At 40.8% G+C, this 15,180-nt stretch overlaps 1 protein-coding gene across 1 annotated transcript; it reads left to right on the plus strand.

Annotated features, from left to right (window-relative positions):
- The first annotated feature begins 5,797 nt into the window (after positions 1 to 5,797).
- LOC4328843 (peroxidase P7) lies at positions 5,798 to 7,349 on the plus strand. Its single transcript, XM_015770063.2, has 3 exons — positions 5,798 to 6,121; positions 6,223 to 6,420; positions 6,518 to 7,349. The coding sequence occupies exons 1-3, from the start codon at positions 5,879 to 5,881 to the stop codon at positions 7,079 to 7,081; spliced, it is 1,005 nt and encodes a 334-aa protein (XP_015625549.1). The 5' UTR covers positions 5,798 to 5,878; the 3' UTR covers positions 7,082 to 7,349.
- The last annotated feature ends 7,831 nt before the right edge of the window (positions 7,350 to 15,180 follow it).

The raw sequence follows: 15,180 nt of genomic DNA on the forward strand, positions 1-15,180 counted from the left end.
AAAATAAGCATCATCATCATGTAGAGAACGCAATAACATTGCGACTAACAGAAGTAACAAAAACAGAGATAGCGGTAGAATGTTATACACTATGAAATTCCATCCCTGGATTGTGAGGTAGAATTGCCTCCGTTGGTGTTGTCGATCGGTGCACCAGCTCCGGCTCCCGGTGCGCCAGCTCCCGCTCCAGGTGCGCCATCTCCAGAAGACATGATGCAAATGAACCGACGACGAACAGAGGAAGAAGAGCAGTCGTGCGGAAGCACTCCCCAAAAACTTGATCACCCGCCTACCCGGTGCAGATCTCAGGCGAGGTGTGGTTTCGGAGGGCTTGCTCGTTCCGATCTCTCATGTGCGCAAGCGATCAGAACCGGGGAAGCAGAAGCAGCACAAGCGGTGCAAGGAGGAAGAACCAGCAATCGGAGAGAAAGCGTAGAGATCTGATCGGGGGTCTCTGTTTCCTAATAGCGCAGGAGAGGAATCCGCCCGTTGCCGCAGTAACGACGCGATCAATGCGTATTGAATTGCCTGCCCGTTACAGAGGCAATCTCGCGGGGTTGGATTCCGGTCCATTGCAAAAGGATCGAGAGAGAGACAGAGAGAGATGCAGACACAACGCAACGCCTCGGCCTCCCCACGCCCTCGGGCCGGCCGGCTCGGCTCGGCGCGCGCGCGCGCTTGTGGCTTTCCGATCCCCACCTCAACCGGTCAACAGGGAGCCTCCAATAACTCCCTATTTAAGTTGAGATACTCCACTTTTAATTCCCAGTGTGGTATTATTATCTTTAACATTTATTATGGGCCCTTGAGATTTTAATAGAAAAATCGGGCCTAGCCCATTTATTCTAACACAAAGTAAGTAACAACATCCATGAAGTGACCTGCATGAGAAAATACTCCTCTCTCTTGCCACTCTTTTTTATTTCTGCCCTCCTCTCTCTGTCACTAAGTCCTCTCCCCACTCCTCTCCCCTCTCCCCTCACTCTCGGTGAGTGAGGGCCACGGCGGCTATCCCATCATGGGTCTGGCAGAGGGAGCGAGAGGCTGACGGAGGAGTGGCCGAGCGCAGATCCAGCGGCGGCCGGCTGCCGTCCCCAGCCCTGATCCAGTGGCGACGGCCCTCCCCCACGCGGATCCGGTGGCGGCCCTCCCCGCGCGGATCCGGTGCCCCTCTCCCTTCCGCGCGGATCCGTCGGTGGCGGCGACGCAATGAGGACGACGATGACGGCGACGGTGATGGGAGGACAAGCACGCCGACGCCAACCGGAGGGCGAGGACAAGGATGGCGTTGACAATGAGAGGATTCTAGGGTTAGCGTATCGGGGTAGTGGGGTAGTTTTCAATTTTCAGAATTTATATATATTTTTTCATGATTTTTTCCTTTTCTCATGTGGTCAGCTTAAGCGCCCATATGGGAAAATCCGATTTTCGTAGACCTTTGAGCACAGGTGGGCCGCCCATCCACATGCAAAAGTCGATTTTAGCCGCATAAAAAAAAACCAAATCTGTAGTAGTGGTTACTCATATTGACCAAAGGCAAGCCCAGCATAATTCAAGAGTATTAAAATGAATATCTAATATTTTTTATAAAAGAAATAGATATATATCGTATGTGATGCGTATGTGTATGAAAAACAAATAAAATGGACGTCATATTCAAACCAAGAAGTCATCATATTCAACACATAATTAAATATATATGCTATATAAATATCATTTTTTTAATGAAGGTACTGCCAGGTCTTTACCCAACAGTTTGATTTATGCTATATAAATATCATTACTACTATATGATAATATACATGCCAACTATTAGGTTTTTGGCTGTAACTTTTCTTTCTACTTCTCTACATTTTGAATAACAGTTTGATTTTATGCTATATAAATATCATTACTACTATATGATAATATACATGCCAACTATTAGGTTTTTGGCTGTAACTTTTCTTTCTACTTCTCTACATTTTGAATATACAACCTTAAAATTCTAGATTCACCCCTAATATTAACCAGTTACAACCATTTCACATTTTGTTAGAGTGCGCAGCCCAGTGGTGGGCCACCCAAGTCACATTGGGCCTGTTCCTCCACAAGCCCAACCGAAACCACAACTAGACCTACACAATCCAAAAGACTAGTCTGATGGGTGAGAACCGCCCCCCACCTTTTGAGTCGTGCTCCCCCATCATAAATTACCGATGTGGGACTAAACCCAACAATCTCTCCCGTCACATCAACCCATGTGACCCGATGAAGACTCCATGTGACCCATGGAAATTGTTCCGGGTTCCAAACCTAGGGCTTGTGGGTCTGCATGTGACCCAAGGAAATTGTTCAGGGTTCCAAACCTTGGGCTCTAATACTACTTGTTAGAACCCAACAATCTCCCCCGTCACATCAACCCATGTGAGTATGTGACCCATGGAAATTGTTTCGGGTTCCAAACCTTGGGCTTTGATACCACTTGTTAGAGTGCGCAGCCCGACCTACCAACTGTGAGCCACCCAGGTCACATTGGGCCTGCTCCACCACAAGTCCAACCGGAGCCACAACTTTAGGTCCTGAGCCTACACAACCCAAAAGACTAGTCTGACGGGTGAGGACCGCTCCCACATTTTAAGTCGTGCTCCCCCATCATCAATTACCGATGTGAGACTAAACCCAACACATTTAATTTCTCATCTCTCCTTAATCCTAAATTAAACATCAGAAATTCAGAAATGTTTGCATTTCATGACAAAGAGAGTAAGTATATATTAAGAACACAAACTTAATTCCTACGAATAACTAGTGAAAGTTTATCTTTGTTCCTATGAATAACACAAACTTATCTTTTTATCATGAAAACACGTTGTTTTAGATATAGATATAGTCGCGCTAGCTTCTTAATTCAACTTTGAGTACCACAATACTCCCTCCATACTCACAAAGGAAGTCGTTTAGGACAATGTTTAAGTCAAACCTTGGGAATATAAATCATGAATAACTCTCAAGTTGTTGAGTTTGAAAATGTAAAAATTATATGAATATATTTGTCTTGAAAAATACTTTCATAAAAGTATACATATATCACTTTTCAATAAATATTTTTATAGAAACAAGAAGTTAAAGTTGTGTTTTGGAGACCGTGTCGCTGTCCTAAACGACTTCCTTTACGAGTATGGAGGGAGTATCTGACAGTTGGACACTTGGAATATTAATAAATATAGGATTCGCGGAGCTATTAACACAACTGCATCGATCTCTCTGATATTGCAGTTAGCAAGGAATTGGACCACACGTTCAAATATTAAAGTGTGCATTGCATATATATTAGCCAATGATCACCTAGAACTTTGGAGAATGTATGGCTAGTTCGTTGGTGTTCATATTGTACTTGCGTAATCTCTTCGCTCTGCATGTGCGTGTCGTTGACTAGTGAGGTGTGATATATCCCAGCTAGAAGACACACTAATTATTAACTTAAGCACACCATTCCCATGGGTCTAATTTCTTTTGCCAAGTTCAACTACTTGACTAGCCGGCCGTGCATCAATATGCATGCACACCACTACGTACTGATCGTATGATCCAACTATAGCGTGCAAGGATCGGGGCAAGAGACGATGCAAACATTAGGTGAACTATTTTAATCCCTCGAACAGATGATTCCTTGTTTGTTGAAAAAATCATACTGATAGTTATGAACAAATCTTTAAATCTTTAATAATATTCATACAACAAAAATGTAACAATCTATAGAATAGGCATAAACTGAACTCACGCATTAAGAAAATAAAAAGATAAAGACAACATATAAATAATACTAGTATTTTTTTTCTCAATGTGTTGTCAAGTTTGAACTTGTTTTTCTTGAGCATGCAATTAAACTTGAGAGAAAAAAGAGAACGGATATTCTCTCTAGGGATTAGAATATGTTCCTACAAACATAGGGCAATTCGAACTTAAGCCCTACGTTTGCCTCTCTTTGATCCATTAAAGAAAAAAAATCAAAATTCTGAATATACAAGAGGGCTAATTAAGAAATACCCTCAAGTGGTAAAGTATTTTTTCCCTTGTGAGGGGATATCCCTAAATTCTCGAATGCATTTAAATAATTATGAAACAATTTGATAACACAGATCAATATGTGATATATCATTTCATAAATATACAAAATCAAAATTGATATATACAAGTTGAAACAAAAGATCGAATAATCCAATAAAGAACATGCACTAATAATTTGTTTTTTTTATCAAATTTTATATGTCGTATTTAAACTTACATGTGTATGAAGTATATATCACATATTAATCTATTATTTTTTTTAGAATTTAACTATTTGAATGATATGTGAGAAACTAAGGAACTAGTATGGGTTTACGACAGATGGGTCCACCGACCTACATCGTCCCTGTACTTCACTTATTTTGTGCCAAATGTGCTTGGATCAACCTGTCAAAAGCCTGACCACACTTTAAAATACTATCTTTGTGTGCCTATATCAAGTAGCCCTTTGAATCGCACGAATGAAAAACGGAAAAATACAGCATTCTGATAGGAACGTAGGTGTAAATCAGATGATTGCAAAACGCGGAAAAACACAGGAATGGTCGTTTGATTGGACCCCAAAAAAAACACATGAATCGGATGAGAAAGATAAACTCAAGGAAAATTTTTCAAGAGATTGAAGCTCTTGCCAGTGGCGGACCCTCTCTTGTGGCATGCTGTGGCACTGGCCATAGCTATGCCATGCAAGGATTGAAGAGTATTTATGCATTTGGCCATTAGCATGTTGATTTATGTGCTGATTAATTGGTTATTTGATTTGATAAAAGTTTGTTTAATTCAGGATGTAGGGATTTCGTAGAACTGCCTTATGTCTGAAAAGAAGACTAACACAACCCGTAAAAAATAAGTATGCTGCTTTAGTAAATTTCCACTAGTTTATTGCTTTTTTCCTTGAGCAGAATTATTGATTGGACTGACCATCCAAAGGTCTGGCCATAAACAGAGCACATATGTAAAATGGACGCACACTCTTGTGAAAATTATTTCACTCGTGAAATTTACATTACAAATTTAGGACTATTGTCGTTAACGTTTTATTTAGTGTGTCGTATATTCAATGAGTGCAATTTGCAGTATAGTTCGTGTAAAAAAAATTATAAACAAACGTAGTCCTATCATATTGATCCGCCATAGCTAAAATTTGGTGTTGGTTCCGCCACTGGCTCTTGCTATGTTTTCTCTAAAATCTCCATTGGATTGCCTATGTTATAGATATCGTAAAACATATGATAGGATTTAATCATTTGTTTTGAAAGCCTTCATAGAAAATTTTTCTATAGAATTGAAATCCTTCGAAACCGCTATGTTTTTTCTACAAATCAAAAGCGAAGATACGTTTTCACAGGGGAGGTTATGTTGGCGTTTTTCTCCCTTCAATTGTAGAAACTTCAAACAAAGTTAGGGCGTTAATTAACCGTGCCAATGCCGGTCAGCGACTGCTCCTACTAGCAGTTGCACCAACGTATATACTGGGTCCAGGTATATTTGAGCTAAGCTGGCGGTATAATAATAACAAACATAGTTAGAGAAAGCTATCGTATAAACTTACAGATATCTCCACATGGGAGCCGTGCAGCCAGCTAGGTAATTAATCTGCAGAAAGCACTAATTAATCCTAGCATATCATCTCGCATGATCATCGATGCATGCATAGAGATATCTCAAGGCACACGTACTCCACTAATCCACTCTATAAATAGCGAAGCACGTACCACGAATCCCTCAGCTCGTACCAGTCGTCGTCCTAAGCAAGAAGAAGCTAAGCTAGCTAGCTGTGATCGGAGAGGTATACAGTGATCAGTTTGATTGTGAATTTGTGATCGCCATGGCTGCAGCTTCGTCTACTACGACTCGTTTTTGCCTTCTCCTTGCGCTCGTCCTGCCGATGATTTCCTCCGCCGCCGCCGGCGACGACGCGCTGCCGCTGCCCATGACACCGTCGTACTACCGCAAGTCGTGCCCAACACTCGAGGCCATCGTGCGCGGCACCATGCTCAGTGCCATCAAAGCCGAGCGCCGGATGGGCGCCTCCATCCTCCGCCTCTTCTTCCACGACTGCTTCGTCCAGGTAGATGATCCTAGCTAAGCTTCATTTCTTCCTGCTCATTGGGCGGATGATCTATGGAGATCTTGAAGCAATGCAAGCTCACATTGCTTGTGATTGATCAGGGTTGCGATGCATCGATTCTTCTCGACGACGTGCCGTCGAAGGGGTTCGTCGGCGAGAAGACCGCGGGGCCCAACACCAACTCCATCCGCGGCTACGAGGTCATCGACAAGATCAAGGCCAACGTCGAGGCCGCCTGCCCCGGCGTCGTCTCCTGCGCCGACATCCTCGCCCTCGCCGCCCGCGAAGGCGTCAACCTGGTATGTACGTGTTTGGTTACCGCGTTTGGTTACCGATGGTGATTTCGGGGCCGGTTTCGTAACAACATTTCTGCACTGCACACGCAATGCAATGCAGCTCGGCGGGCCGAGCTGGGAGGTGCCGCTGGGGCGGCGCGACTCGACGACGGCGAGCAAGAGCGAGGCGGACAGCGACCTGCCGGGGCCGTCGTCCAGCCTCGCCGACCTCGTCGCGGCGTTCGGCAAGAAGGGCCTGGCGCCGCGCGACATGACGGCGCTCTCCGGCGCGCACACCATCGGCTACGCCCAGTGCCAGTTCTTCCGCGGCCACATCTACAACGACACCAACGTCGACCCGCTGTTCGCCGCCGAGCGCCGCCGCCGCTGCCCCGCCGCGTCCGGCTCCGGCGACTCCAACCTGGCGCCGCTCGACGACATGACGGCGCTCGCCTTCGACAACGCCTACTACCGCGACCTGGTCGGCCGCCGCGGCCTGCTCCACTCCGACCAGGAGCTCTTCAACGGCGGCTCGCAGGACGAGCGGGTGAAGAAGTACAGCACCGACCCGGACCTCTTCGCCGGCGACTTCGTGGCGGCGATGATAAAGATGGGGAAGATATGCCCGCTCACCGGAGCAGCCGGCCAGATCAGGAAGAACTGCAGGGTGGTCAACAGCAGCTGAGCTAGCAAGATGATGATCACCTACTATTTCTTGATTACTTTTCACAGTTTTTTACGGCGTACGGTTATTTCAACTTAACTCATTTCTGTAATAAGTTCGTTTGTTTTAATCTCCGAACTTCTTGTCACGGTATTTGTAATTTAATTTGTTTATTTGTACCTCTGAGCTTGTTGCAGTATTTGTCGTTTAATTTGTTCGTTTGTAACTCTGAGCTTGTTGTGATATTAATTATCAAGCAAAATCGGAACCATTTTACATTTCAAGAAAAGGAAAGAAAGCAGGAGGTATTTTTATCACCTAGGTGATGTGATTTAAATAGTTAAATAAAAATGTGAAACAAATTGACAAAATATCACTTGAAGATATGTCCAAGTGTAATCAAATCTATTATCTATCTATCTATCTTCTATTATATTATATTATATTATATTATATACTAAAAGTCCATGAAACTTCCTACAAACGCTCTCAAGTCGCCACGTGGCGCTCTAATAAAATAGAGAAAATCCTAGAAATTCTAAGAAAAAGCAAAACATCTATCCTTTGATTTTCACTTAAATTAGTGAGTCCAATATTATACACCGTTAGATAAAATCGATCTTAAAACAAACTAAATACCATGAGCCCCACCTATCCTCCTCCCGCGCATGGGCAGGTGGAGTATATAAGTACCTACATGGTAGTACGTACGCTTCCTTCCTTTTTTTTTTCCTTTTTTCTTCTTTTTACCATATATATATATATATATATATATATATATATATATATATATATATATATATATATATAATGGATATATTTTTTAAATAATCATGATTTTATAAACAAAGAATCTACCATCACATAACTTAAACCGGTGTACTCTTTACTTTGCACTATTATTTTCAAATAATGCACTGTTTTAAAATAAAATTTACACAATAATATCGTGTACCTATCAAATTAATAATATCTATATTAACTAATTTATACGTGCACTTAAACTGATGGCCCCATTATATAAATCATCGGATCTATTTTTTATTACATTGGCCTATTATTCTCAAGTAATGCACTATTTCAAAATAAGGTTTACACCATTATATTGTGTACCCATTAAATTAACAATTTAAAATCTATATTAACTAATTTACACTTACCCTATAACTGGTGGACCTATTATTATAATCATCGGATCAATTGTTTGCTAATAAATAAAGCGTCTGAAATTCTCTTTTTGCCTGCTGCACAATGCACGCCTGCACCTTTGCCTTTCGCACGTGTGACAAAGCGTAGTGTCTGAGACATCTAAGATGATCACAACCGCTGTAGCGCTACCGCTTTGCCACATATCAAATCATATATGGAGATAATTAATTTTGTTAATAACATGAAAAGAAAATTAAATGTGTGATGCAGCGAGAGAATAATTAAGCACTATGGGTTGTGTTTTTCTCAACACTAATTAGCTCTGTTTAAGTTGAAACCGAGAGTTGATTACATAATAATTATAATTATAATGTATTTATGTTATGTCGTATTTGGATTTCGTACTATTTGTTCGTACAGGTGAAAGGAATCATTATGTTATAAATGTGAGCGCAATATTGATGAATATCAATAGAACTCTTACTACGACAAGGGTGATAAAGGGAGTTTAAGGCCCTCTCTTTTTTCCCAATTCCATTTTTGGATTTTTGTTTGCACGCTTTCCAAGTTTCTAAATGGTGTCTTCTTTAAACAACATTCTAATTTTTTTAGAAGTCAATTCATTCGTTTATACCCTCAAATAGCTATCACATAAATTATATAATTCATCAATTTCATCCTAAACCTTAAGTACTACATTTTTTTTCATGCAAGTCATGGTGATCAGTAAATTGGTGATCAACGGATCATCAAAGTTGTAAGATAAATATGTAAGAGTTACTCTGAACAATTGTAAATAGGTGTCAAAATTAATTTCTATTAATTAGACATCTAAAGGTGTCAAAATTAATTGCTAGCCACAAAATTAATTTCTCTCTACGTGTATATAAACATGGACGAAGTTGGAACAAATATTACCATATGTCCCATACATATATATTGCGCAGTTAATATTCTAATTACATGTGTTAAGTCATTTAAAATTCCTTAAAATGCTCTCAAGCTGCCACGTGGTGCTCTAATAAATTAGGGCAAATATTAGAAATTCTAAGGAAAAAAAATCAAAGTATCTATTACTTGATTTTCACTTAAATCGGTAGGTCCAATATTATAAACCGTTAGATTAAATTGATCTTAGAACAAACTAAATACTACGAGGTCCCACCTCGGCATAGGTACGCACCTACGTGCGTGGGTACGTACGCTTCCCCTCCCTTTTTTTCATTTTTCTCTTTCTTCTTTTTTTCCCATGCATATGCTTCCCTCCCTTTATTACTATATCATGCGCCTTCATGAGACGATTTAATCAAAAGAATTTTGAGTATCTTGCACTCGCATTTTTCATTTGCAGCCATACTACACGTACGATATATATATAGATGGACTGTATGATAATTAACCAGCAATGGTTTCTTATTTAGTCGAGAAAAAAAAACATGATTCAAAAGTCGTAAGTACTTAATCCATCTCCTACTCAAAAGTTGTGAATGGTTTTTTAAGATACCTTAAGAAAAATAGAACCCTTAAATTATTACTCCCTCCGTCACCTAATATAAAGGATTTTGATATTTTGCTTGTATTGTTTGACCATTCGTCTTATTAAAAAAATTTGGAATTATTATTTATTTTATTTGTGGCTTACTTTATTATCCAAAGTACTTTAAGCACAACTTTTCGTTTTTTATAATTGAACACTTTTTTTTGAATAAGACGAGTGGTCAAACAGTGTAAGCAAAATATCAAAATCCCTTATATTAGGGGACGGAGGGAGTATAAAATAACATTATCCAAACTTTAGTTTGCTAAAGTTTGCCCTGAATCTATGAGACAAAATTTCTAAATAAACAATAATCTTACCTTTCAATAATATAATATAAGTGCCCGCGCATACACGCGGGCCATCTTCCTAGTTTACTTAATTAGCTTTGCATGTTTGTAACTTTGTATATGGACTTCTAGCATCACATTGACGTGGCACTTATGTAGCAGTTTGAGTAAAAAAATAAATGGAACAAAAATAAAAACTAAAAAAACTAACAAAATATACGGGACCCATACGTCAACCAAAAAAAATAGTGGAACCCACGTGTTAGTGGGTCCCACTACCTCACCTCAGCCTCTTCTCCTCTCTTTCTCTTCTAGGCCTCCATCCTCCATCCCCGCCTTCATCCTCTAGCGCTCCGGCGGTGGTAGCATCCCACGACGGCGGCGTCGAAGCGGGTGACCGCCGGCCACCTGTGGCTTGCGGGCTCCAAGAACGCCAGCGGCGGCAAGAGGAAGAGAGAGGACTGCAGCGAGGACGGGGGGAGAGGAGTGGCGTTTCAGTGGGCGGTGGGAGAGGAGGGGCATGCGGTGGGCGGCAGGAGTGGAGCGGCCACTCTCCTTCCCTCCAGATCTCCGCCTCCTTGCTCCGGCTCCACCGCCGCCGGCGACAGGACCCGCCGCGCCGCCAACGCTTCTGCGTGGAGGAGGACCGACCGCCCCCGCCCCTTGTCCCAGCGCATCCATCCTCGCCGTGCGGAGGAAATGCGGAAGAGGTCACCCGGTTTGACAACTACGTCGCGCGCGACGGGCCCTTGCCGACTCCTCCTGCAGCTCCTAGGCCAGCTGCGTGAACTGCACCTCAGCTTCCGCCAAGCCACGAGCACATGCCCCCGTCACGGAGGCCGCTGACAATGACGACTCGGCCGCCTCCCCTCTCACCCCACTCTCCTCCTGCACCCATTAGATCCGCCCGATCACCAGGAGTGTGGCCGCCTTGGAGGCACAATGGGCGACGGAGAGAGGGGCGGCGACCATCGGGGAGAAGGGCGACGACCAGCGGGAAGGAGCGAGGCGACAGTCACAATGTCACTGACCTCAACCGCCACGGGGAGTTCTAGGGACCTCCGCTCCCGCCTCACCGCCGCGGGGAGGCTAAGCATCGAACCCACGGCAACCACGCGCATTTGGGTCCCCTCCCGGCTATGATGGATCTGAGAGCCAGTCACCGTTGGATCCCCTCCTGTGGCGTCTTGTCCAGTCGCCATCGGATCTCCTCCCGCCGTCGTTGAGTTCCCCTTTTCGGAGGCCGACATCACCATTCCCTCCCTCTGCATAACTGCTTCCCCCACGTCTCCTGCAGGTGGTGGTCTTCATTACGGTGGAAGAGGAGCGGCGACCTTGTTTCCCTTTGAGCGGCGCCAGTGAAGCCACCCGCCGGCCTTCTCCCTCTCCACGTGTGCTCGCCAGCAGACGAGGGAGCTCGAGGAGGGAGGAAGGATGACCGGGCAGGAGAGGGAAGAAGGAGGCGTCGTCGCCGTCGTCCGTGGAGAAGGAGGCGTTGACAGGAGAGGAGGGTAATATGTGGGTCCCATGAATTCTTTTATGTTTTATCTGACTGATATGTAGGCCTCACATGTTTTTTAATTTTTAATTTTTATATTTTACTTCCAGTGCCACATTGCCGCCACGTAGAACAAGGACCAAGTCAAATTAGCTACAGAAGCGTCATGTCAGCTAAGACCATCATCTAAACTGTCGAGGGACCTTGTTTGCCCTGGTTTTGTTAGTTGGGGGACTGATTGTATCTGGTTTTTTGGTGGAAGGACGAAAATCAGACTAGGCGACAATGAGGGACCTCAAGTGAACTTATTCCTTTGGTTCTGAACAATTGGGCTTGTAGTTATGGGCCTAGTCCCAGCATGAGCCATGCATGGGCCTTCTATCTCCGAGGACTGTCCAAGAATACAACTGTAAACTAGCTTCATGGCTAGACCGGGTAAAAAAACAGAAGTTTCACGGTGTGGGACACCTCCATCACATCTCTATATATGTATCTTCCACAAACTCTAATGCCGCTTATTATAAAACATGCACCAAAATTGAAATCGTAAACCATACACGAAGGAGGGTCATAGAAGATTCAAAAGTGACGATGACCTCGAATCACGATATTTGATAATTTAGTTCAACCGTAGTCTATATCCTTAAGACACTGATTACAGATAATCCCTCCCTCATCCAACATAACTAGTATGGTGGCCCGCGCAGATTATGCGGCTAGCATATTATTATATTTTCTCTCATATAATAGTATATATGTTTTCTTATGGTATTATTCAAATATATTAAAATGATAACATAATTTTAAATTTTGCAATAACTTTATAAAACTACTAATGTGTAATATTCATATTGTATTTTATATACATATTAGTTATTAATTATTTTTAATATCAAATTTAAGTTATTTGTAAATTACATATATTCCTATATGGACTCTAGACTCGTCTTTTAATATTTCTTATTTTTTTAATTCCGAACTTTCTGTAAATTGTATTTTTATATAGACTCTATGCTCTTCTTCCAATATTATTTACTTTTATTCTGAATTTTTATTATTTCTAATTGTATTTCTATGTGGACTCTAAACTCATCTTTCAATATATTCTTTAATTATTAATTTCGAATTTCAGTTACTTCTAAATTGTATTCCTATATTGACTTTAAACTCTTCTTCCCATGTTTTTCTTAATTTCGAATTTTAGTTATTTGTAAATTGTATTTTTATACGGACTCTAAACTCTACTTTTAATTTTATTATGTTTATTCCAAGTTTTAGTTAGTTTTAAATTCCTATATGGTTTCTATACTCTACTTCTAATATTCCTTATTTTTTTAATTCTGAATTTCTATTTTTATTATTAATTGTATTTCTATATGACTCTATACTCTACTTCTAATATTCCTTATTTTTAATTCCAAATTTCTATTATTTCCTAATTGTATTTCTATATGGACTCTATACTCTACTTCTAATATTCCTTATTTTTAATTCCGAATTTTAGTTATTTCCTAATTGTATTTATATATGGAGTCTAGTCTCCTCTTCTAATATTCCTTATTTTTTAATTTCGAATTTCAACTATTTATAAATTGTATTTCTATGTGGAGTCTAGTCTCCTCTTCTAATATTCCTTATTCTTTAATTCCGAATTTCAGCTATTTCTAAATTGTATTTCTATATGGACTCTGCTTTTTCTTTTTCTCCGATTAATGTGAGAGGCTATTTCTAAATTGTATTTCTATATGGACTCTGTTTTTTCTTTTTCTCCGATTAATGTGAGAATTTATAGGCCATGAGAGCGAACGTGGAGGACTGGAGGCTCCTTTTTCTATTCCTTTAATAATATAATAGATAGATTACAAGATATCAAAAATCCTCGATCAACAACGCCGCTAAGAAGTCGTTCGAGAGAACCTAGGAGAGAGATGTAAATAACTTTATCCTAACACAAATACACTAATACCTAGTAAAACTCTAAATCCTACTAATTTATAATCAACTACTTTGTACAAATATTTGATACATACTCTAATATTATGGCTAAGTTTGATTTAGATTATTGAGCAAATTATTGTCATGGATTAACTACTCAATAATAGTAAATTGATAAAATAAATATTGAAAGAAACCAACTCAACAAATACTACTCCACCCAAAAACATATTTTCTTTTGTAAATTTAGACAAGTACAGTGAGTAGCTTAAAAATAATTTAATAGAACATTTTTAATAAAATACATTTTTTGACGTGTGAATTAGTAAATAATTTTTTTAATAATCCAATGAATAAGTTAAAATGAACGTGGCCGTCAGGGCGTAAGTCGTAGTCATCCATGATAAAAACTAGTTCGACCTAGCGTGCAACCCTTGTTCTCCTAGGCTGTGTTTGGAGGTGGGTGTTGGGAACCCATATCCCATACACGGAAAACGGAGCGGTCCATTAACGCGTGATTGATTAAATGTTAGCTTTTTTTTTTGAAAATGGATCAATATGATTTTTTTAAACAACTTTTGTATAGAAACTTTTTTAAAAAACAAACCGTTTAGCAATTTGAAAAGCGTACACACGGAAAACGAGAGAGGAGGGTTGGGAACTTGCTCTTGCAAACACACCCCTAATCTCTTGGGAAATATGAAAGGTGTGAAACCAGAGAATCTTTTGAAACAAGAAGCTATCCCCCGTGGATCTTGTTGTGAAAATTAAGGAATCAAGATATCTTGGACACTGGCGGGAACCAAACGTCTAACTGAGATGATGCCATAGAAGGCCGCTTTATCCGTAAATATCTCCTTGTTTTTATTTTACCTATAAATAACACTCCTATACTCAATGAATGGACACGTTGTCTTTCGTTAAAAAAAATCTGGTGTGCAACTGGGAATTAGGAATTAGCCTGTCATTTCCAGCCAAATCGGTAGCATCGTTTAATGACAAAAATTGACCTGACCGTCAGAATCAGTAACTATGTGCTAATTTATTAAATCACGTACAGCTTTTCACAGACCAAAGCCCTCCTGAACTTTTCTAACGAGGAAAAGTAATAGACCTAATTAACTACTAGTGGTGTAATTTAATTATACTGTGCTGTAGTTAAGTTTTCCTTTCCATCATGTCATGACGTGTGTGATTTTTACTCTGGTTTACTGGCTACTGCTGTCATATTATATCACTATCGTATTGTCATACCTTGATGCGGTGTATCTTCCAGAAAAGAAGAAATTAGATGATCACTTCGACGACAAGCTTCGTCTTGATCTTTTCTTTTTGGAGGAAAAAAGAGAGCAAGTTTTGTCTTGCTGATCCAATCAACATCGGAATCACGAAAGTTATTTCTACTCCAATCCATAGTACAAGATACCGCAGCAAGTCCGGGGAAAAAAAAACAACGGTGGCAGAGATGTAGGGATGAAAGCAATGATTCATTACAAGGTTAACACCATAAATAAAAGGCAGTAGCAAAAAAAAAAAAAAACCACCATCACACACCAACAACATCTATACAAAACTCAGAAAAATACTAGCATCGGACCGATCACCGCTAAATGCGACCGGCTGCCACTAGACCAACAAAAAAAAGCCACAAACCGAACCGGCCAAAACCAAAATCTGACAGCAAGCACTGCACTCAACTCTAGGTGAGAGA

Source organism: Oryza sativa, chromosome 2 (genome assembly GCF_034140825.1).
Source record: "Oryza sativa Japonica Group chromosome 2, ASM3414082v1".
Taxonomy (NCBI): domain Eukaryota; kingdom Viridiplantae; phylum Streptophyta; class Magnoliopsida; order Poales; family Poaceae; genus Oryza; species Oryza sativa.

Bases quoted from the DNA above. Each gene is read 5' to 3' on its own strand.
- LOC4328843 (XM_015770063.2), top strand. From the start codon at position 5,879: ATGGCTGCAGCTTCGTCTACTACGACTCGTTTTTGCCTTCTCCTTGCG. The intron at 6,122-6,222 runs GTAGATGATCCT...GTGATTGATCAG, and splicing joins TCCACGACTGCTTCGTCCAG to GGTTGCGATGCATCGATTCT. The intron at 6,421-6,517 runs GTATGTACGTGT...AATGCAATGCAG, and splicing joins CCCGCGAAGGCGTCAACCTG to CTCGGCGGGCCGAGCTGGGA.